Genomic DNA, 24,635 nt, shown 5'->3' on the forward strand with positions numbered 1-24,635 from the left:
TTTTGGACATTTGGAGTTGGTGATATTTCAAACCACTTTTCAGTGGATTTGCACGAGTACTACACTAAACCATGGTTTCATCTGAATTTTCAGGTTGATTCACACTGACAGACCCAGAGAGAAACCCTGAAAGCTCAAACCCAAGCTGATTCAAATTGAGGAAGAAAGTTTGTACGAACCCCTGTGCAAACTAAACCCTTTGACTAAGTTCTGCACTTGCGATAGCAGAAAAGGCATAGCAACTCCGGCTGCAAGAAGCATAGCACCTGCAATGCCTTGGAACAGTTTCAGGACTTTCATTCTGATTTGCGGGGCCCAAACAAAACTTCTAACTTACCCCTCCCAACCCGGAGCTACACTCTGAAGCCATGACCCACCCCTAGCTCCGCCGGGGATCCAAACGCGCCAGGCGCCTGGCGCTGGCCCAGCCGTGCCACCAGCCGTGCTTGACTGTCTCGGAGGTCATTAGGTGCAGCATGGCCATGGAGCTGCACTGCCCCGTGCAATGAGCGGGGATGCAAGCTGGGCACAGCCACAAGCGATAGGAAGGACCCGCAGCGGCAACTCCGCCAGCCGAGGGAGAGACACACTCATACCCGCCCGCCTGCTCCACTGGATCCTGGCCTGCACCTCCGCTGCGGGAAGAGAATAGGCGAGGCAAGGCTGGGGGCCGCCCCGCAGTCCCGTCCAATGGGAACGGCGGTGCTTCCCGTCTTGTGGTTTCCTTTCCCCACCCCCAGCTTGGGCAGGGGGAGGAGAGATGCAGAGCTGCCGCCCTCGAGAGAGAGACGCGGGCTACGGGACAGGAGGGCTGCTGCCTGCTGCACCGCAGCCCCTCGCTCGCACAGCGTCGCTCGGGGGCAGGGGCTAGGCGGGTCCTCCCCACCCCTCACGCGGACCCTGGCTGCCTGGGTCTGAAGGAGCCTCTCGGCAGCAGAGCAGCCCCCGGCGGAGAAGGAGCAGCAGCGACTGGGGCAGTTGTCCCCCGCCCTCCCCCTCAGGAGGCAGAGCCATGGGCTGCAGCGGGGGGCTGCGAGCTGCCCGCTCCGCGCTCCTGGCGCTGCTGCTCGGACTCTCTGCCCCGCCGTGGCTGCAGGCGGAGAAGCTGGGTGAGTTCTGCCCGGGGAGCTAGCAGGGGGCACGGCTATCAGCCTCGGGCACCCTGCGAGGGGCAGCGGAGCCAGCTCAGAGGGGGCCTGCCCCAGCCACGCAAGGCTCAGGCGCTTGTCCCAGTCTGATCCCCGGGACTTGTGTGTGTGTGTCTCTCTCTCTTGTTAGTCTGAGGTTTTTCCTTCTGTGCCCGCTCCCTTCCCTAGTGGCTTCCCCTTTGGTCCCTGTCTCGCTCACGCACGTGTGCGGGCATACGGGTTGCAAGGCAGCAGACTCTGCAAGCTCCTCTCAGCTGGAGCAGGACCTACTAGAGTTGCGAAAACTCCCAAACCATACGTACCTGAGATCCGGAATCGGGACCTGACCTGATCCTTTCTCTGGCTTGCCAGAGCAAAAGGCAACAGTGAACTCCACGAGGACAAGGCTAAGAAAATGGGGCTACTAGGTAGTGCTGCCCCTTGGCCATTTTGCGGAAGGGGATTTCCTCCTCTGAGAAACTTAACTCCGCCAATCTAACCATGAATGATGGTTTCTTAGCTGGTCTCAGGGCTGTATATAGTTTGACCTGGTTAATCCGTGCCTGGTTTATCCGTGTGTCTGAGTATCCACAGGATTAAAGTGGTAACCAGTTTTACAATAACTGTACCGATGATTTGTTAATCTTTGGTTAATTAGCCCTGTTCTAAAGCTAAATAAACAAGGAAGAAAGACCACAACAAGTTGTAGGTAAGATGCAGGGTTAATTTCTACAAAGGTTACTGTTTTGCCTAGCTCCGATCTTACATAATGATGGAGGATATACATTATAAAGCGCAGGGAGGAACAGTCTGAAAGTACTTGTGCAATGACCATCTCTGTGAAGAACACAGTCTCAGCGCTATTCACTTTAATTCACTATGCTGATAGCATCGGTGCAGTTTATACGGCTTTATATACAGATAGATCCAATTGTGTATTTGCTTATTAAACAGAACTGCCTTCACTATTACTGGAACAAGTTCTGTAGAAACCCCATGAGACTGTGCAAGCAACTTTATTACAGATGGTATACTCACCTGTTTGTCCTAATTTTTAAGTGGCTAACATTTTAATTTCCTGTACAATCAAAAGAGTAGCTATCATTGTATTCAAAACTTGCAACCTTATTGCCATGGAACATCAGTACATGACAGGAGTAACCATCCATTTTTCTTAAGAAAACTCACTAACAACTGGCTGTTAAATAATTAATCTTGGAGTTTGTGATCATTATTAAAATGCAACCATAGTAGCTCATTAAGATAGGAGAAGTATATGCTTCACTCAGTGCTATTATTTCAGTCTAGCTATTGATTCAAAAAGACATGGTGTGTGAGTTTACATTGTCAAGGTTAGCATCCCAATGGTAATACTAAAAACTTCTTTGCCTTTAACCTGTTTGTGGTAAGACCACGTATGGAAAATGCATATCAGAAATCCAGTTTCAGAAAACATATGCATTTGTTAGCCTTTTGAAACTGAAGTTTTGTATCACTCTAGTGGCCTTTGATTCTCAAGCTTTGTATACATTTTATTTTCTATATATTTCCCTCCCATATCCCTTCCCTTTGGCTTATTCCTCAGTTTTGAGATTCAAAAATGTGTTATGGTGTCGGAAACACTTAAAAAAGGTTTTTGTAAAACGCAATCCAAGGGAGAGTCATTTAGCAATAACAATTGGCATTAAAATCTGGGTCCAGCTCTCCATGTGCAGGGAGTAAGTGGGGCTCTTTTTTTCTGAATTGTAATGTATTACGTAACTTCGTATTGTCTGAGGAAGTCTCTGAAACTTGAATCTTTGTTACTCATTGAATAACCGTGGGAGAGGTGAGGTGGTTTGGAAACTAGTTTTAATTAAGGAAAACATCTTTTTAAGCTTAACTGGGCTTGGCCCCACTAAAAACAGTGCAGCTCTGACTCTGTATGAGTAATAAAGAATTTAGATATTTAACAACAGGCTCTTCCACGTATTCTGTCCCTCAGTGATCTCATGGTTGTGGTTGCCTTTTTCTCTGCTATCGACTCCAAAATCGACTTCTTTCCCTATCTGTTCAGCCTCACATCTTTAAACTCTCTGGTATCTCTTCCTGGACTTCCTTCCACCAGCTCAAATTCATGATCAAGAGGAGGCAAACCTGAACTTCTCACCTTTCTCCTTAATTCTTCTCCAGACCCCCGTTTCACAGTTAAGGATTTAACTATCTTGCCTGTTGCCCAGAATTACTAATTTAGGGCTAGTCTGCACTGGCAATGCTAAAGCCCTGCCACGGCCACACTTTAACCTGGCTTGTGTAGTCGCAGCAGGATTCTGGAGGAGAGCTCTCCCAGCACTCTTAAAAAATCCACCTCCACGAGGGGTGCATGGCTCCCAGCGCTGGTGCACTGTCTACACTGGCGCTTTACAGCCCTGAAACTTGCTGCGCTAAGGAGGTGTTTTTTCAAGTTGCAGTGCTGTGAAGTGCCAGTGTAGACAAGCCCTTAGGGTATGGCTACACTCGAAACTTCAAAGCGCTGCCGTGGGAGTGCTGCTACGGCAGCACTTTGAAGTGTGAGTGTGGTCGCAGCGCCAGCGCTGGGAGAGAGCTCTCCCAGCGCTGCACGTACTCCACGTCCTTATGGGGTTTAGCTTGCAGCGTCGGCTCCCAGCGCTGTGGCACTGTTTACACTGACGCTTTACAGCGCTGTATCTTGCAGCACTCAGGGAGGTGTTTTTTTCGCACCCCTGAGCGAGAAAGTTGCAGTGCTGTAAAGCGCCAGTGTAGCCATGGCCATAGTGTTGTATTTGACTCTCTTTCTTTCCACTATTCACATCTGGACTCTTTCCAAGTCCTGCCTGTTAGAACTTATAAAAGAAGAAGGGGGTGGGGGAGAGGTGGACCTTAACTGTTGGAAAAGATTGGTGGGGAGGGGAGCAAGGAGGAGACGAGGAAACAGGATTTTGTCTTATTACTGGTGGGATTTAAGCTATCTATTCTTGTAGAATTCAATCTTACATTTAAAATAAAATTCCTAGCTCTAATGAATGCAAAGATCAACTTCTGAATATCAGTCTGTGTTGTTCTGTCTTCATGAGTTTGTAGACAGCTATGGTCTGATCACTTAAAATTGAGGTTGGTGTAGTTGGCCCTGTGGGGTATGAAAAATCCCTAAGTTCCATTGCTATGGTAATGTAATAGCCAGTGTAGACGCAGTGAGGCCAATGGAAGAATGTTTCGATCGACCTAGCTACTGTTGCTCAGGGAGGTGGTGTTCCTACAGAGACGAAAAACACCTTCCACGACTGAAGGCTGCAGCTACACTATGGTATTTTGCTGGCATAGCTACGGCACCATAGCTTTGCTGCTGTAGTCTCTGTATTATAGACATGGTCTTTGTAGAACCTATGGGCATTAGTGAATAAACTTTCTGAGACAGGGACCATCATTATTATGTCCTACAGTACCTAGCACAGTGGGCCCCAGACCTGATAAATGCGGAGGTGAGAGAGAGAGGGTTGGAGAGCTATAAATTAGAGGCTTATGTAAACAGTGGAGCCCAGGAGCAAGGTCCAGAAATGGCACTCTGGCACTAATCCAGGCACTGTCCTCCTTTCCAGCAGCTGAGAGTAGAGAGAGAGCTGGGCCTTATTGGTAGGGCCGTACTTGTTTTTGTATCAGTCTCTGGATGAGAAATACTGTATCTGCCTTTATTTTTTTTCCCCAGGCCTTCTCATCAGTTCCTTCCTGTTCAGTAGCACCAGAATCCATCTGTTTTTCCTCTTCATTCTCCCTGCAAAACCCATGGCCCATATCAGAGTCATCTCTCACCTTGACTACCACTTCGACCTCCTTTATCCCATCCTGCTTCTCACCTGACTTCCCTTAATTCTATACAAAATGCCTCAGCAAACTAACTCCCCTTTTTGTCCTATGACTACAGGGGTGTTAATGGGCCACTTCACTTTGAATGGTCCCTTAGAATATGTGCTAACTACTAATGCTAAACTATATGTTCAATCTTGCATTTAGATGAGACAGTCTCAGGACACTGCAAGTGCTGCATCTGATGCAGCTGCACCACCGTTGCACTTTGATGAAGATGCTCTAAGCCAATAGGGGAGAGCTCTCCTGTCGGCTTAGTTACTCCACCTCCGTGAGATGGAGAGGTAGAGAAGCTCTCCCACCAACATAGCACTGTCTACATGGGATATTAAGGTCACTACAGAACATAAGAATGGCCATACTGGGTCAGACCAAAGGTCCATCTAGCACAGTATCCTGCCTTCTGACAGTGGCCAATGCCAGGTGCCCCAGAGGGAATGATCAGAACAGGAAATCTTCAAGTGATCCATCCCCTATCACCCATTCCCAGCTTCTGGCAAACAGGCTAGGGAGAGCATCCCTGACCATTCTGGCTAATAGCCATTGATGGACCTGGTGATGGATTCCTTTACAGAGATCCCCTTGGGAGTGTCACCTGACGTGCTGAAATCACATTTGCCCAGCCAACTTGGGACTCCAGAACCCTGCCTTGTTGAGACAGACAACGCTAGCCTGCTGAAACATAGACCCAGGTCTGGGCCACACCCCCCGAGCTTCAGACTTTTAACTAAAAACTGCTCAGCAAGTTACCTGTCTCTAGCACCCAGACACCCAGCCCCTCGTGCGATCCAAACCCCAAATAAATCTGTTTTACTCTGTATAAAGCTTGTACAGAGAGAGATGCCCAGCTGTTTGATCCCCCAGGCATTAATCACTTACTCTGGGTTTATTAATAAACAAAAGTGATTTTATTAAGTTTTTAAAAAGTAGGATTTAAGTGGTTTCAAGTAATAACAAAGTAAGTCACCAAGCAAAATAAAGCAAAAACACGCAAGTCTAAGCCTAATGCATTAAGAAACTGATTACAGGTAATATCTCACCCTCAGAGATGTTCCAATAAGCTTCTTTCACAGACTAGACTCCTTCCTAGTTTGGGCCCAGTCCTTTCCCCAGTACAGTCTTTGTTAGATCCAGCAGACATCTCAGGTGGCAAGAAGGGGTTTTCTCATGACTGGAGCCCCTTTTGTCTTGCTCTACCCCCTTTTATCGCTTTGACACAGGGTGAGAATCTTTTCTCCCTGGGTCCCCACCTCTCCTTCTAAATGGAAAAGTAGCAGATTTAAGATGGATTTCATTATCAGATGACATGGTCACATGTCTCTGTAAAACCCCTAGTCTCCATTCCCCCTAGGCTGGTCCACATGTACACAGGTAACTACTTTCAAGTAACTAAAGCCATTTACATCTCATTGTTTATGAAGCACCCTTAATGGCCTCCACTTAATATGTTTACATTATTTATATCTTATTCTCCTAACTCCAGATATAGAAATAATACATGCAAACAAATAGGATGAACACACTTAGTAGATTACAAACTTTTTAATAACACCATACAAGGGGTATTTAGCATAAACCATATTCCAGTTATGTCATATTCATAAGCATATTTCCATAAAGCATATGGAGTGCAACCTCACAGACCTATCCTCTATAAACTTGTCTAGTTGTTTTTGAATCCTGTCATTGTCTTGGCCTTCACAACATCCTCTGGCAAGGAGTTCCACAGGTTGACTGTGCATTGTGTGAAAAAATACTTCCTTTTGTTTGTTTTAAACCTGATACCTATTAATTTATTTGTTGGCCCCTAGCTCTTGTGTTATGAGGAGTAAATAACACTTCCTTATTTACTTTCTCCACACGAGTCATGATTTTATAGACCTCTATCATATTCCCTCTTAGTCGTCTCTTTTCCAAGCTGAAAAGTCCCCATCTTATTAATTTTTCCTCATATGACAGCTGTTCCATACACCCAATAATTTTTGTTGCCCTTTTCTGAACCTTTTCCAATTCCAATATATCTTTTTTTTGAGATGGGGCGACCACATCTGCATGCAGTATTCAAGATGTGGGCGTACCATGGATTTATATAGAGGCAATATGATATTTTCTGTCTTACTATCTATCCTTTTCTTAATGTTCCTAACATCCTATTCGTTTTTGACTGCCACTGCACATTGAGTGGATGTTTTCAGAGAACTATCACAATGACTTCAAGATCTTTTCTTTGAGTAGTAACAGCTAATTTGGGCCCCATCATTTTATATGTATAGTTGGGATTATGTTTTCCAATGTGCATTACTTTGTATTCAACTTTATTGAATTTCATCTGCATTTTATTGCCCAGTCACCAGTTTTGTGAGATCCTTTTGAGCTCTTTGTAATCTGCTGGACTTATTATCTTGAGTAGTTTTATAGACTCATGACTTTAAGGTCAGAAGGGACCATTATGATAATCTAGTCTGACCTCCTGCACAATGCAGGCCACAGAATCTCACCCACCCACTCCTGTAACAAACCCCTAACCTATGTCTGAGTTATTAAAGTCCTAAATTGTGGTTTGAAGACCTCAAGCTTCAGAGAATCCTCCAGCAAGTGACCCGTGCCCCATGCTGCATCATCTGCAAATTTTGCCACCTCACTGTTACACCCTTTTTCCAATCATTTTGAATATGTTAATAGGACTGGTCCCAGTACAGACCCCTGGGGACACACTATTTTACCACTCTCCATTCTGAAAACTGACCATTTATTCCTACCCTTTGTTCCCTATCTTTTAACTAGTTACCAATCTATGAGAGGACCTTCCCTCTTATCCCATGACAGCTTACTTTGCTTGAGGGCCTTTGGTGAGGGACCTTGTCAAAGGCTTTCTGAAAATCTAAGTACACTATATCCACTGGATTCCCCCCTTGTCCACATGCTTCTTGACCCCCTCAAAAAATTCTAATAGATTGGTAAGGTATGATTTCCCTTTACAAAAACATGTTGACTCTTCCCCAACAAATTATGTTAATCTATGTGTCTGAAAATTATGTTCTTTACTATAGTTTCAACCAATTTGCCCAGTACTGAAGTCAGGCTTATCGGTCTGTAATTGTTGGGATCACCTCTGGAACCCATTTAAAAAATTGGCATGTCATTAGTTGTCCTCCAATCGATTGATACAGAAACTGATTTAAATGATAGGTTACAAACCACAGTTAGTAGTTCTGCTGTTTCACATATGAGTTCCTTCAGAACTCTTGGGTGAATACCATCTGGTCCTGTTTAGTTTATCAATTTGTTCCAAAACCTCCTCTAATGACACCTCTAATGACACCTGGGACAGTTCCTCAGATTTGTCACCTAAAAAGAATGTCTTAAGTTTGGGAATCTCCCTCACATCCTCAGCCATGAAGACCGATGCAAAGAATTCATTAAGTTTCTCTGCAATGGTCTTATCGTCCATGAGTGCTCCTTTAGCATCTCAATCATCCAGTAGGCCCACTGGTTGTTTAGCAAGCTTCTTGCCCCGATGTACTTAAAAAAAAAAAATAAAAATAAAACTACCTGGCTCAGAAACCCTCTATATATATAAAAAAAAAAAAAAAAAAAAAGAGTTTTTGAGTCTTTGGCTAGCTTTCCTTCAAATTCTTTTTTGGCCTTCCTATTATATGTTTACACTTTATTTGCTAGAGTTTATGCTCCTTTCTATTTTCATCACTAGGATTTAACTTCCACTTTTTAAAGAATGCCTTTTTGTCTCTCACTGCTTCTTTTACTTTGTTGTTTAGCCATGTTGTTTTTTGGTTCTCTTACTATGTTTTTTTTTAATTTGGGGTATACATTTAAGTTGAGCCTCTTTTATGGTATCTTTAAAAAATTTCCATGCAACTTGCAGGGATTTCACTTTTGGCTCTGTACCTTTTAATTTCTATTTAACTAAATTCTTCATTTTTGTGTAGTTCCCCTTTCTGAAATTAAATGCTACAGTGTTGGGTTGCTGTGGTGTTTTTACCACCACATAGATGTTAAATTTAATTATATTATGGTCACTATTACCAAGCGGTTTAGCTATATTTGCCTCTTGGACCAGATCCTGTGCTCCACTTAGGACTAAATCAAGAATTCTCTCTCCTCTTGTGGGTTCCAGGAAGGAGTCATTTAAAGTGTCAAGAAACTTTGCATCCTGTCCTGAGGTGACATGTACCCAGCCAATATGGGGATAGTTGAAATCCCCTGTTATTATTTAGTTTTTTATTTTTATAGCCTCTCTAAGCTCCCTGAGCATTTCACAGTCACTATCACCATCCTGGTCAGGTGGTGGTTAATGTATCCCTACTGCCATATTCTTAATATTAGAGTATGGAATTACTATCCATGGAGATTCTGTGGTACAGTTTGGTTCATTTATGATTTTTACTTTATTTGATTCTACACTTTCTTTCACATATAGTGCCACTCCACCACCAGCATGACCTGTTCTGTCCTTCTGATATACAGCAAGTGGCTTTTTCACACCCCTGAGTGATGTAGTTATACTGAAGTAAGTGTGTAGCCTAGACCTGGCCTCAAGACCTTTCTCAGACCTGAAGAAGATATCTATGTAGCTCAAGAGCTTCTCTCTCACCAACAGAAGTTGGTCCAATAAAAAATATTACCTCACCTACCTGGTGTCAGTAAAAATAATCTTCCTCACCAGCTGATACGACCCTGTGACTCCCTTCTTCAATACCCTCTAGAGGCTTTGTCTTCTTCCACGTCTCATTCAGGTTCTTCATCTTCGGCTTCTTCTTGCTTCAACACTACGTACAAGTCTGCTTTGGTCTCCTACTATTCATCCCTAGACCCTTCACTTCAATTCTACTCATCTTCATGTATCTTTTGGCTGCTTCTTCCTCCTGCAGTTCCACATCTTTTTTTCATGCCATTTTGTATCCCTCAAACAACCTCCCTGAACTTGCGCACCTAGAAACTTCACTTACTCCTTCAGATTTTTCTTTAAAATTCACTTTTTGCAGCTAGTAATATGCAATTAATCTCCACTTCAGCATTCCCCATTGTCATCCTATGCCTGAGAAGATAGTGTTGTAAAGCAAAAATATAGAAGGACCAAAGAAGCTACTCAACATGGTTATTCAGATTATTGTAATCGAGAGCCTTGCCCATCTCCCCAGATGCTTTCTCAAAACCTGAGAAAGTGTAGTAAGAAAGTGAGAAATGCCAATAGCCAAGCAGAGTTGGACCTTGCAAAGGGAATTAAAGCCAATAGTAGAGGGTTCTATAGCTGTATAAATAAGAAGAAAACAAGGAAAGAAGATGTGGCACTGCTAACCACTAAGGATGGGGTGAAGATTAAAGATAATCTAGGCATGGCTCACCACCTAAACAAATTCTTTGCCTCAGGTTTTAATGAGGCTAATGAAGATCTTAGAGTAGTGGCTGGGTAGCTAATCAGAACAAGGATATGGAGGTAGAAATTTCCACATCTTAGGTGGAAGTCAAACTCAAACAGCTTAATGGTACTAAATCGGGAGGCATTCCAGATAATCTGCATCCAGGAATATTAAAGGAAGTGGCACATGATATTGCAAGCTTAATAGCAAGGATTTTTAATTAATCTGTAAACATGGGGATTGTACCATATGACTAGAGAAAATGCTAATTGTTCCTATATTTAAAGGAGAAGAAAAGTGATCTAGGAAACTACAGACCTGTTTATTTGACAATTGTATGCAAGGTCTTGGAACAAATTTTGAAAGAGGAAGTAGTTAAGGTTATAAATTTGAACAGTAATTGGGATAAAATACAACATGGTTTTACGAAAGATAGATCATGCCAGACCAATCTGATCTTCTTTGAGAAGATAACTGATCTTTTTTAGACAAAGGAAATATTGTAGATCTAATATACCTGCATTTTAGTAAGGCATTTGATACAGTTCCACATGGGAAGTGATTAGTTAAATTGGACAAGGTAGAGATTAATATGAGAACTGAAAGGTGGATAAGGAACTTGTTAAAGGGGAGACTGCAACGGGTCATAATGAGAGGTGAACTGTCAGACTGGAACGGGGTTATTAGTGGAGTTCTTGAGGAATCAGTGTTGGGACCAATCTTGTTTAACATTTTTATTACTGACCTTGTCACGAAAAGTGGGAGTGTGCTAATAAAATTTCTGGATGACACATAGTTGGGCGGTAGTGTCAATATGTCGGAGGACCGGAATATTGTACAAGATGATCTGGATGACCGTGTAAACTGGAGTAATAGAAATGGGATGAAATTTAATAGTGCAGTGTGTAAGGTCATATACTTAAGGACTAACAACAAGAATTTTTTCTATAAAATGGAGAAGTATCGATTGGAAGTGACAAAGGAGGAGAAAGACCTGGGTGTATTGGTTGATCACGGGATGACTATGAGCTGCCAATGTGATGAGGCTGTGAAAAAGTTTAATGCAGACCTAGCATGTATCAGGCAAGGTATTTCCAGTAGAGACAGGGAAGTGTTAGTATCATTATACAAGGCACTGGTGAGACCTTATCTGGAATACTGTGTGCAGTTGTGGTCTCCCAGGTTTAAGAAAGATGAATTCAAACTGGAATAGGTGCAGAGAAGGGCTACTCAGATGATCTGAGGAATGGAAAACCTACTTTACGAGAGGAGACTCAAAGACCTTGGCTTGTTTAGCTTAACCAAATGAATCCTGTGGGGAGATGGGGGGAAAACTAGGAGATGGGGGAAAGCCGACTACTGCAGAGGAGCATGTGGATCGGACACAGACTTCTCTTAGGGGAGAGTCTGATAGGGAATCTCCAGGTTATAGTCAGGAACAGAGGATGGAAGAGGATAATGTAAGGGCCGGATCAAAGATAAACAGTCACATAAAAAGAATCTGGCACATCAGAAAAGGGCAGACAAAATAAACAGGGACAAGTTTTTAAAGTGCTTGTACACAAATGCTAGAGTCTAAAAATAAGGTGGGTGAACTAGAGTGCCTTGTGATAAAGGAGGATATTGATATAATAGGCATCACAGAAACCTGGTGACTGAGAGCAATCAATGGGACACAATCATTCCGGGGTACAAAATATATCGGAAGGAAGAAACAGGTCGTGCGGGAGTGGGGGGCGTGGACTATGTGTGAAAGAAAATGTAGATTCAAATGAGTAAAAATCTTAAGCGAATCCACGGTTCCATAGAATCGCTATCAATAGCAATTCATGCTCTAATAATATAACATTAGGGATCTATTATTACCACTTGACCAGGACAGTAAAAGTGATGATGAAATGCTTAGGGAAATTAGAGAGGCTATCAAAATTAAAAAACCCAATATAGTGGGGGATTTCAGTTATCCCCACATTGACTGGACATTTCACTTCAGGACAAAATGCAGAGATAAATTTCTCAATACTTAAATGATGCTTCATGGAGCAGCTGGTACGGGAACCCAAGGGGAGAGGAAACTCTAGATTTAATCCTGAGTGGAGCGCAGGAGTGGTCTAAGAGGTAACTATAGCAGGACCGCTTGAAATAGTGACCATAATACAATAGCATTCAACATCCCTGTGGGGTGAAGAACACCTCAACAGCTCAACACTGTGGCATTTAATTTCAAAAAGAGGAACTATACAAAAATGAGGGGGTTAGTTAAAAAAAGTTAAAAGGTACAGTGACTAAGTGAAATCCCTGCAAGGTGCATGGGCCCTTTTAAAGACACATAATAGAGCCCACTTCAATGTATACTCCAAATTAAGAAACACAGTAAAAGAGCTAAAAAGAGCCACTGTGGCTTAACAACCACTTAAAAGAAGCAGTGAGAGATAAAAGACTTCCTTTAAAAAGCGGAAGTCAAATCCCAGTGAGGCAAATAGAAAGGAGCACAAACATTGCCAGCTTAAGTGCAAGAGTGTAATAAGAAAAGCCAAGAGAAGTTTGAAGAACGGCTTGCCAAAAACTCCAAGGTGGTAATAAAATGTTTTTTAAGTACATCAGAAGCAGGAAGCCTGCTAAACAACCAGTGGACCTGTCATAGTATAATTCTTCAATTTGAACCTTAGAGTTCAATATGAGGTACTAGCATAAATTCCTCTAAGCTTAATTACCAGCTTAGATCGATAGCGCTGCCACCAGCCAAAATTCCAGTGTGTGGCTCACTCTGGTCCTCCCCAAAACCTTCCCTGGGGACCCCAAGTCTCAGATGCCTGAGTCTCACCACAAAGGGAAATAACCCCTCCCTTGTCTTCTCTTTACTTCCTCCCAGGCTTCCCTCCCTGGATGGCTCGGATGATCACCCTATTTCATATTCCTTGAAATGCAAACAGTGAGTTTAGGTTCTCTCCCGCACTCAGAGTCCTGCAAATGCAAGCTTTGTAACTCTAACCGAAGAGATTTTCTTTCCTGTTTCTTCCTCCACCAATTCCCTGGTGAGCTGCAGACACCAATCCCCTTGAACCAACTAGGAAAATCTAACAGGTCTTAAAAGAAGCTTTATATAAAAAGAAAGAAAGACATAAAATATGGTCTCTGTATCAAGGTGACAATATACAGGGTCATTGGCTTAAAGAAAACAAAATGAATAAACAGCCTTATCCAAAAAGAAATACAATTTAACATTTCAGCAAACTACACACATGTAAATACAAAAAACAATATAAAAACCTATATGTCTTATACCTGTACTTACACTTGGAAACAGAAGATTAGAAAAACCTGGAGATAGAGAGATCCCTCAGAGCCAAGAGCACTAGAGACACAGACAAAGGACACACACAAAAATTCCGTCCCTGAGCTTTGAAAATCCGGTTTCCTGATTGGTCCTCTGGTCAGGTGTTTGGTTCCCTTTGTTAACCCTTACAGGTAAAAGAAACATTAACCCTTAGCTATCTATTTATGACAGGGCCCCTTGATGATCGAGATACAAAAGGGCACTTAAAGACGATAAAGTCATTGTGGAGAACTCAATGGATTCTTTGCTTCAGTCTTCACGGTGTGAGGATGTTAGAGAGATTCCCAAACCTGAGCCGGCTTTGTAGGTGACAATCTGAGGGTCACAGACTGAAATGTCACTGGAGGAGGTTTTGATTAATTGATAAACTCAACATTAACAAGTCACCGGGACCAGATGGCATTCACCCAAGAGTTCTGAAAGAACTCAAATGTGAAGTTGCGGAACTATTAACTAAGGTTTGTAACCGGTCCTTTAATCGGCTTCGGTACCCAATGACTGGAGAGTTAGCTAATGTAATGCCAATATTTAAAAAGGGCTCTAAAGGTGATCCCAGCAATTACAAACCGGTAAGTCTCAACGTCGGTACCGGGCAAATTAGTCGAAACAATAGTAAGAAGTAAAATGTCAGACACATAGAAAAAACATAACTGTGAGCAATAGTCAACATGGTTTCTGTAAAGGGAATACGTGTCTTACTAAATCTTTAGAGTTCTTTGAAGGGTCAACAAACATGTGGACGAGGGATCCAGTGAACATAGTGTACTTATATTTCCAGAAAAGCCTTTGACAAGGTCCCTCACCAAAGGCTCTTAAGTAAATTAAGCTGTCATGGGATAAAAGGAAGGTCCTTTATGGACTGAGACACTGGTTAAAAGACGGGGAACAAAGGGTAGGAATTAATGGTAAATTCTAGAATGGAGAGGGTAACTAGTGGTGTTCAAGGGTCAGTCCTAGGACCAATTCTATTCAATTTATTCATAAATGTTCTGGAGGAAGGGATAAACAGTGAAGGTGGCAAAAGTTTGCAGATGATACTAACTACTCAAGATAGTTAAGACCAAAGCAGATTGTGAAGAACTTCAAAAAGATCTCACAAACTAAATGATTGGGCAACAAAATGCAAATGAAATTAATGTGAATAAATGTAAAGTAATGCACATTGGAAAAAAATAACCCCAACTTACATACAATATGTATGGGGGCTAATTAGCTAACAAGAGTCAGGAAAAGATCTTGGCGTCATCGTGTGGATAGTTCTCTGAAGATGTCCACGCAGTGCGCCAGAGGCGTCAAAAAGCAAACAGGATGTTAGGAATCATTAAAAAGGGATAGAGAATGAGACGGAGAATATCTTATTGGCCTTTAATAATCCATGGTACGCCCAATCTCGAATACTGTTGTACAGATTGTGGTCTTCTCACTCAAAAAAAGAGTATTCTAGCACTAGAAAAGGTTCAGAAAAGGGGAACTAAATGATTAGGGTTTGGAGGGGTCCCATATGAGGAAAGATTAAAAGAGCTAGGCCTCTTCAGTTGGAAAAGAGGAGACTAAGGGGGATTGATAGGTATTAAATCATGAGTGATGTAGAGAAAGTGGATAAGGAAAAGTTATTTACTTATTCCATAATACAAGAACCAGGGCGTCCCACCAAATGAATTAATAGGTGAGCAGGTTTAAAACAAATAAAAGGAAGTTCTTCTTCACACAGCGCACAGTCAACTTGTGGAACTCCTTACCTGAGGAGGTTGTGAAGGCTGGGACTATAACAATGTTTAAAAGGGAACTGGATAAATTCATGATGGCTAAGTCCATAAATGTCTATTAGCCAGGAAGGGTAAAGAATGGTGTCCCTAGCCTCTGTTCATCAGAGGATGGAGATGCATGGCGGGAGAGAGATCACTTGATCATTGCCTGTTAGCTTCACTCCCTCTGGGGCACCTGGCATTGGCCACTGTCGGTAGACAGATACTAGGCTAGATGGACCTTTGGTCTGACCTGGTATGGCCGTTCTTATATGATTTCTCTGTATAAATCCCTCAGCGGGATAAATACCAGGGAGGGAAAGAATTATTTAAGCTAAGTACCAGTGTGGACACAAGAACAAATGGATATAAACTGTCCATCAACAAGTTTAGGTTTGAAATTAGATGAAGGTTTCTAACTATCAGAGGAGTGAAATTCTGGAGCAGCCTTCCAAGGGGAGCAGTAGGGGCAAACAACCTAACTGGCTGCCAGACTGAGCTTGATAAGTTTATGGAGAGGATGGTGGGATGAGACTGCCTACAATGGCATATAGCCACCAATCTGCAACTGCTAGCAGCAAATATCCCCAGTGGCCGGTGATGGGAGACTAGATGGGAAGTGCTCTTAGTTACTACAGAGAATTCTTTCCCAGATATCTGGCTGGTAGGTCTCGCTCACATGCTCAGGGTCTAACTGGTCACAATATTTGGGGTCGGGAAGGAATTTCCTCCCAGGTCAGATTAGCAGATCCTCCCAGGGGATTTTTTTTGCCTTCCTCTGCAGCGTGGCGCATGGATGATTTGTAGGTTTAAACTAGTGTAAATGGTGGATCCTCTGTAACTTGAAGTCTTTAAATCATGATTTGAGGACTTCAGTAACTCAGCCAGAGATTAGGGGTCTATTACAGGAGTGGGTGGGTAACGTTCTGTGGCCTACAATATGCAGGAGATCAGACTAGATGATCATGATGGTACCTTCTGACCTTAGTCTAAGACTCTGATTGTCCCTTCCCCTTTTAGGTCACAACACTGATTTCTTCCCCACCCAGTTTAACTCGTAATGTTCTTAGGATAGGGATTTTGGTTTACAGAGGGCCACCTTTAAGGCAATATACACAATTTAATAAAATCATACTTTCACGTATTGGGTAGCTGGAGGAGAATAAGACTGCCTCTGTACTGAAGATAAATATGTACAATTCGTTTTGATCGGTGATAAACTATTGAAAAGATACTAAAAAGGACATAACACCATCATTTGTAGGTATTTGAGAGTTAGTGGGTGTTGTGAGCACTAGCTTGAATGTGTAAAGGCTTAGGTTCAAGATTAGCTTTGTATCAGTTAGACTCATAGACTCTAGGGTCAGAAGGGACCAATATGATTATCTAGTCTGACCTCCTGCACAAAGCAGGCCACAGAATCCTACTCATCCACTTCTATAACAAACCCCTAACCTATGTTATGCTCTTATTGAATGCTCTCCCATGATACAACTTGTCAAATCAGAAAACTTTGCACAAACTTCAAACAAGGAAACAAAAACACTTTCCATTGAATTCAGTAGGAACAGGATTGGGCCCCAAACTATCTATTACAACAACAACAACAAAAATAACTTTGCATAATTTCTTCAAATATAGCCAGCACACAACTTTTCAGGAAGACTTAACTAGAGAGACAGCGTCAGACAAGACAGTTTCATATCAGGGTAATTTTTAATGTCCTTTGAATGTATTTCAGACTATGCATAAGTGTTCTTTTTGCCCTCATAGTAAATCTGGGAATGTTCAGACCAAATCAGTTTTCCAAGCTAAAGTTACAAGGTGTTAAAATAGGCCTTTGTGTTGGAAGTTGGTTGGAAGCTCAACTACGAAATGGCTTCCGCCTCTCAGGAATGTTCTGTAATATTGCATTTAATTGGTAGTAGAAGGTTGACTGAGCTTTGATTCAGCTGTATCATTTGCTGTAGAAATCTTGTTTTCATCGATTTTTTTAATCAGCAGTATTCGAATTTCTCATCAGTACTACCACAAGCTACTTAAATAAATAGTGTTGGATTCAGTCTGCGTAATGTTTTCACCTCTAAGGCTGAAGTCATGCTGATGCAATCTTCCAGATGTTTGTCTGCTTGATGAGTAAAACTAGTACTTTGTTTTATTTCAAATTATGAAAACATTGGGGCAGTTCTGCATTTGTTCCCTCATATTAGACCAAGCACCATGTGTGGAGGGGAAAAAGTGTTTGATTTTTTTTCACTTGTGTAGTAAGAACAGACCTAAAACCTTTAAGCATAGGTGGGTTCTTTTACTCTTAAAACAGAATGCTAGTGTGGAGTATTGTGAATCTTACCGTTGCAGCTATGGTAGCTCAGGAGTGTGAAAAATATGAATTTCCTGTAACTTCTGGGCTGAGCATGGTCAGCTACACACAGAATTGAGAGATGTACAACTTCTGTTTGAAACTACTTGAAGATACTCCCTTCAGGATATTGGGCCTGATTCTGGTCTCACACCAGTTCTACATTGTTGAAGTAAATGGAGTTACACATAGTCTTATTCTTGGTTTACATCTGTGCAAGCAAGATCACAATAGTTGCTTCTGTAGGATAAATATAGAGAAAATTACACTCGTCTCCATTAAAATAATTTGAGAGATTCTGCGGATACTGCATTTATGGTACTGCCTCTGAAGTAAGATAGATAGAAATGAAGTCTCAATGTCTGTCATAGTGGGTAAGGGCAGAGGAGTATCTATGCCCGAGCAAGATGTTGAAGATGATGGAGCAGCTCAGTGAATGCGCGTGTGTGCGCACACAGCAATTAAGTCCTAACACAATAAGGCACTGCTCCTGTGGCCTATCTATCTAATAAATTGGTATAAATGACTAGATGCTGGGCTGAGCTGCCTTCATGATATTGTAGTATATAGCCATCTAAAGCTTCTAAAGGCATTGAAGAAAATACATTTCTATTATTAAAACTTGAAAAAAATCCCCCCTTTTCAGTTCTTGCTATTTCACAAACCCCTGCCCCACCACCCGCTGGGTTTATTCCTTAAAACAGTACTTTCATTAGAAAGAAGTTTGGTACATGTACTATACCAGCAAAGCAATTTAGAATAAATCTGAAGTTTGTTGGTTGATAATATGCTAAAACTAAACTACTTTTTAAAACCTTACTCTGTCTGTTATATATCTTGTAATGAAAATGGATTTGCAGACAGTGGATTTATTGAAAAGCCATGCCAGTTTCGAGAATCTTTAAAATAAGACAAACACATGGTGGTTTATCATAGGATCAAAAAAAGAAGGGCCAGACGGAGCTTGAAGAGGTCATCTAGTCCAGCCCCCTCTGTCCTAAAGCAGGACCAAGTATACCCAGACCATCCCTGGCCAGTGTTTGTCGAACTTGTTCTCAAAAACCTGCAGTGATGGAAATTCCAAGCCTTCCTTGAAAGCCTATTCCAGTGCTTAACTATCCTAATATCTAATTAACTATAAGGAAAAACTTTCTAAATCTCCTTCTTTGCTGCAAATTCAGCCCATTACTACTTGTCCTACTTTTGGTAGATATGGGGAACAACTGATCACTGTCTTCTTTATAACAGCCCTTGGTGCATTTGAAGTCTATCAGGTCTGCCCTTGGTCGTCTTTTTTCTCAAGACTAAACATACCCAGTATTTTAACCTTTCATCTTTGGACATGCTTTTAAAATCTTTTATCATTTTTGTTGTTCTTCACTGGATTCTCTCCAGTTTGTCCATATCTTTCTTCAAGTGTGGCACCCAAAACTGGACACTGTATTCCAGTTGAGTAGAGTGGGACAATTACCTCCTGAGTCTTAGGCCAGGTCTACACTCCAACTTACTTCTGTATAATTTACATTGCTCAAGTGTGTGAATAAGCCCCCTCACCCCATTACCAGCTTTGCCCGTTACTTTGGGCTATGCTATTTATTAGGGTTCCTCTTCTGTGTGTGGGGGAGAGATTCTGTACTTCTATCAATGTACTGCTTGTGTCACTTGTGTTCTCATACCGAGCTCTACCTCTCCCTGTTGCAAGTGCCCTCCCAATGGAGCTCTCCTGCAGGACCTAGGTTCCCCAGGGCTGGGTTTTTCCAGCCCCAGAATCAGATGAATACACACACATTAACAGAGTGCATCTGAGAGGACCGGTTTAATCAGCACTCCCAAGCTGACCCCCTATATGTCCCTGGACTCAGGCTAGGTCAGGCAGCATGTTCAAGCTGTCACCCTCATATGTCCCAGGTTCAGCTTGTCCCTATCCCCACTTTCATGTTACAATTGTTCCGGTAATAACCCACTTGATGAGCAAACCACACAAGATTTTTGGGCGCTGCAGGGATCTTTTAGCTTGAGTACAAGGAGTGTTGCTGCAGAGTGAATGAGAGAACCAAAAAACAAGAGAAAGATATTGATTGATTTCTCACCACTTTATGAAGCTTGAGTCAATCGGGGGTCCCAGGTGGTGATGGTAGCTGAAGGTCTGGAGTGCTGGATACAGGCAGAGCCCCCAGCATGATCAGACAGGAGAAGATGAAGTTCCAATGGAACTGATACAGATTTAGGATCCAGGCATCAGAGCACTTACTTGAGCATGGAAAGGGGTTTTTGTAGAGAAACAACAATGGTTCAAGGAAGAACACTAGATTTGTTTATGAGTAAACGAGAGTGTACCAAAGTTGTTTTGTTCAGGCTAGACCAGTGGTTCCCAAACTTGTTCCACCATTTGTGGAGAGAATGCCCCCGGTGGGCCAGGCCAATTTGTTTACCTGCCGCGTCTGCAGGTTCGGCCGATCGCAGCTCCAGTGGCTGCCGTTTGGAGCAGCAAACCACGGCCACTGGGAGTCGCAATTGTTTACCTACTTCATCCACAGGTTCGGCTGATCGCGGCTCCAGTGGCTGCGGTTTGGCGCAGCGAACCACGGTGACTGGAAGCCGCAATCAGCTGAACCTGTGGACGGCTCGCAGGGGGCTTTCCCTGCGCAAGCGGCAGAACAAGTTTGGGAACCACTGGGTTAGACCATGGGAGCTGATCATTCCTGGCTTTGGGCGGTGTTCCTTAGAGGGAGCTCACAATGCAATTAGGGAGCTTCACTATTTCGGATACCAATAAAGGATTTATTTCTAGAATTGATCTGATAACTACTGAGCTGGGTGTGTGCAGGTGTGGGTTCATTAACATCTGGAGCAGAGATTTCCCTCATCATGCAGTGCTTCCCTGCTTTTCTGGTCCCAGAGTTCCATGTGGGTTCTTGCCTTGGAATCTCTGTTCTCCATTCTGTATGCTAATGGAGATGCCTTCTTGTTCCATCTTCAATGTAAATGAGACTAGGGGAGTTTTTCCTTAATCCTGTCATCCTTATTCTGCCTTTTCATTGCTTTTTGTAAGTCTCTTTCTTCTCATAGGTTTTGGTTCAAGCAGAGGCAGTGGAGCAGGAAGGTCTTTTGTGAGTCAAGCTGGGTACTGTGCCCTGGTTCCCCAAGAACACAGAGCTGCTAGGTAACACCCCCCAGCAGTGTAAGTTACCCTGAGCTGAGTGCCAGTATAAACCATGCTACGTCAGCGGGAGAGCATCTCCTGCCAACATAGGGTACCACCTATCATGGAGGTGGAATTATTAGTGCAAGTGGGAGAGCTGTCTCCCGTTGGCATAGAGTATCTTCACTAGGCGCATTACAGCAGCGCAGGGGCATCAGTGCAGCTGAGCCACTGTAGCATGTCTAATATAAATTAGCCCTTACTTACAACACTCCTATTAATACACCCCAGAATTTTATTAACCTTTTTTGCAACTGCCTCCCATTGTTGCGCTTATTCAGTTTGTGATCCACTATGATTGCCAGCTCTTTTTTAGCAATATTACTACCCAGCCAGTTATGCTCCATTTTGTAGTTTTGTGTGATATTTTTTTTTCCCTTCCTAAGTGCAAAGTACTTCACTTATCTTTATTGAATTTTATCTTGTTGAATTCAGACCAGTTCTCCAATTTGTCAAGATCCTTCTGAATTCTAATCCTGTCCTCAAAAGGGCTTGCAACTCTTTCCCAGCATTGTGTAATTTTCAGATTTTTATAAGCATACTGTCCACTCTGTTATCCAGGTTATTAATGAAAATGTGTCAAATAGTACCAGAACCAGGACAGGTCCCAGCAGGACCCCATTGCATGTGTCCTCCCAGTTTGACAGCAAACCATTGATAATTGAGTATGGGCTTTCAACCAGTTCTGCACCCATCTTATAGTGATCTGATCTAGACTGTGTTTCCCTAGTTGCTTATGAGAATGTCAGGTGGGTTGGTGTCAAAAGCATTACTAAAATCAAGATATGTTACGTCTACTGCCTCCTCCCGTCCACTATGCCAGTAACCCTGTCAAAGAAGAAAACTAGTCAAGATCTGTTGATCTGGCATGATTTGTTCTTGAGAAATCCATGTTGTCTATTAATTATTATGTTTATCTTCTAGGTGCTTATTGATTGATTGTTTAAACATTTGTTACAATATCTTTCAAGATATCAAAGTTACGCTGACTTGTCTATAATTCCCCAGGAACTATTTATTCTCCTTTTTAAAGATAGATGCTATGTTTGCCCTTCTCCAGTCCTCTGGGACATCACCTGTCCTTCATGAATTCTCAAAGATAATTGCTAACTGTTTTAAGATATACTTCACCTATTTCCTTGAGTACCCTTGGGTGAATTTCATCAGGCCCTGCTGACTTGAATACATCTAATTTACCTGAATATTCTTTAACCTGTTTTTTCTCTATTCTAGATTGTGTTCGTTCCCCCTTGTTGTTAATTTTGTTTAAGCATCTGGTTGCAATTACCCTTTTTAGTGAAGACTGAAACAAAATAGGCATTAAACACCTGTCATCGATTATTAGCTCTCCTTCCCTGCTGCACTTTCCTTCACCTTTCTCTTGCTCCTAATGTATTTACAGCATCTCTTGCTATTGCCCTTCGTGTCCCTTGTCAAGTGTAACTCATTTTGTGCCTTAACCTTTCTGATTTTGTCTCTGCATGCTTGCAGCGTTGTATTCATCCTTAGCAAACTCTCCATGTTTCAACTTTTTGTTGGATTCCTTTTTGATTTTCAGGTCATTAAAGAGCTGCGGGTGGAGCCATGTTGGCCTTTTGGCTATCTTTCCTTTGCATCAGGATGCTTTGCTGTTGTGCCTTTAGTATTGTCCCTTTGAGAAACTGTCAGCTCTCCTGAACCCCTTTTATCTCTTAGGTTTCCTTTCCGTAGGACCTTACGTACCAGTTCTGTGTATTAAAGTTTGTTATGCTTCCAGGTTCTGATTTGCCCTCTTTGCTTCCTCTGACCATTTTCTTTTTTTCCCTCTCCCATTATGGGTGCCTATCTTACAAAGACTTTCTTGCTGCCCAGACTTCTGATCAACTTTCATGTGTCATCTTAAAAAGGGGAGGATGAGCGTATGGGTGGCTGTGCTGATTTTGGAATTTTTTTCCCGCCAGGATATTTGACTTTAAAGTACAAGTGTTTCAGTGGTGTGGGGTAATTAACCATTGGAACAGGTTACCTAGGCACAAGGTGGATTTTCTGTCACGTGAAGTCTTTAAAACCAGGCTGGATATTTTTCTAAAAGGTACACTATAGTTCAGTGGTCACCAATTGGTAGATCGCGATCAGCCAGCCAATCGCGGAACCTCTTCCAGTCGATTGTAGTGCACCCCAATCCCCTGCCCCGTCTCTGAGCCTCCCCTTTTGGAGCCAGCACTGAACCCCCCTCTTGCATCCCAACCTCCAGCCCTGAGTCCCCTACCAAAGCTTGCATGCCTCATCACCTCCTGCACCCGAACACCTTGCCCCAGGCTCAGCCCGGAGCCTCCTCCCACACTCTGAACCCCTCAGCCCCAGTCCAGAACCCGCACCCCAACATCCGACCCCCAGCATGGAGAAAATGAATGAGGATAGGGGAGAGCAAGTGATGGAGGGTGGGGGAATAGAGTGAATGGGGCAGGACCTCGGGGAAGGGGCAGGGTAGATCCTGCGTTGCACTTAAATTCAAAAAGTGATCTTGTGCTTAAAAAGGATGGAGACCACTGCTATAGCTCCAGCCAGATGTTAGAAGCTTGATGCAGAAATCACTGAGTAAGGTTTCATGGCCTGTTTTGCAGGAGGTGAGGCTAGATAATGATAATGGCCCCTTTTGTCTTTAAAGATCTATTACTTAATTTTTCAAAGGTGACCAGTAATTTTAGGTGGGACAAATTTTTGGTTACAAAATTTAAGACACTTTAAAGGACCCAGATTTTCAGAAAGTGCTGAGCACCCACACTGTGAAAATCAGACCTCTGGTGACTTCTGAAGATTAAGTCCCTATGTTTTCTTATAAAAATAAAATATAGGATTATGACTTAACTGAGGTGTATCCAAACTCAAGAAGAGTAAAGGGAGAACTGCTCAGACTTTCCTATATGCCGTGTTCCGTAACACGAAAACAAGAGGTCAGTTGGTAACATTGATGGCCAATAAATTCAGAAATAGATAAAAGGAAATCCATGGAATCAGAGTGGCAATACCACAGAGAAGGTTGCATGAAACTTTCCATTCTATTTGTTACCCCTTTCACAGCATTTGCAAATTCCTTTTGGCTTCAAATTTCTCATGCTATCGCCTATCAGAGCAGAAAAGGGTGAGAAAGTGAAATCTTTAAGAAATGTGCATTTCATATGAAGCACTATAATGTTGATTTTGATGTTGTAGGAGTAGTTTTGATGCTCTACTTTAATTTTTTTAAATTAAAAATGTCTGCAACATCCAGTAGCTCCCAGACGCAGCCATGATAGCCATAAGAAGAACTCATTCTTTTAAGATCCCACAACAATGGGTGCCACGTAAACTATCGTACAAATACTGAAGAAGGGTGTTTCCAGTGTGTCCACAGTGCTCCAATTCAGAAACCTGCTTTACAGCTTTGACTATCTTTGCATTTGAATCATTCAGCTTTCCATTTAAATTGGGCCCCCTCTGGCGTTGAGGTTGAAGATGTGGTTGCAATTGCTGGTGCTGGTGCTGGTTGCTGTTCCAGTTCCGGGCCTGGGACTGGAGGTGCTGTGGCTGGTTCAGCCGTTGGCATGGGATCCGGGTCCACTACCTCTGTCTGGGTCTCTGGTAACACAGACGGGTTCCCTGTGGAC

General features: G+C 42.7%; 1 protein-coding gene across 2 annotated transcripts in view; it reads left to right on the forward strand.

Moving 5' to 3' along the window:
- Positions 1–757: 757 nt before the first annotated feature.
- Positions 758–24,635, forward strand: part of DCBLD1 (discoidin, CUB and LCCL domain containing 1) — a 92,630-nt gene continuing 68,752 nt past the window's right edge. The window contains exon 1 of one of the 2 annotated variants that reach the window (XM_032789151.2): positions 758–1,109. In XM_032789151.2, coding sequence (XP_032645042.1) covers positions 1,013–1,109 — 97 coding nt within the window. In that variant the 5' untranslated portion in view covers positions 758–1,012. The remainder of the gene's footprint in view (positions 1,110–24,635) is intronic. The other variant, XM_032789152.2, reaches the window with a different exon arrangement.

The sequence above is a fragment of the Chelonoidis abingdonii genome, chromosome 3 (assembly GCF_003597395.2).
Source record: "Chelonoidis abingdonii isolate Lonesome George chromosome 3, CheloAbing_2.0, whole genome shotgun sequence".
Taxonomy (NCBI): Eukaryota; Metazoa; Chordata; order Testudines; family Testudinidae; genus Chelonoidis; species Chelonoidis abingdonii.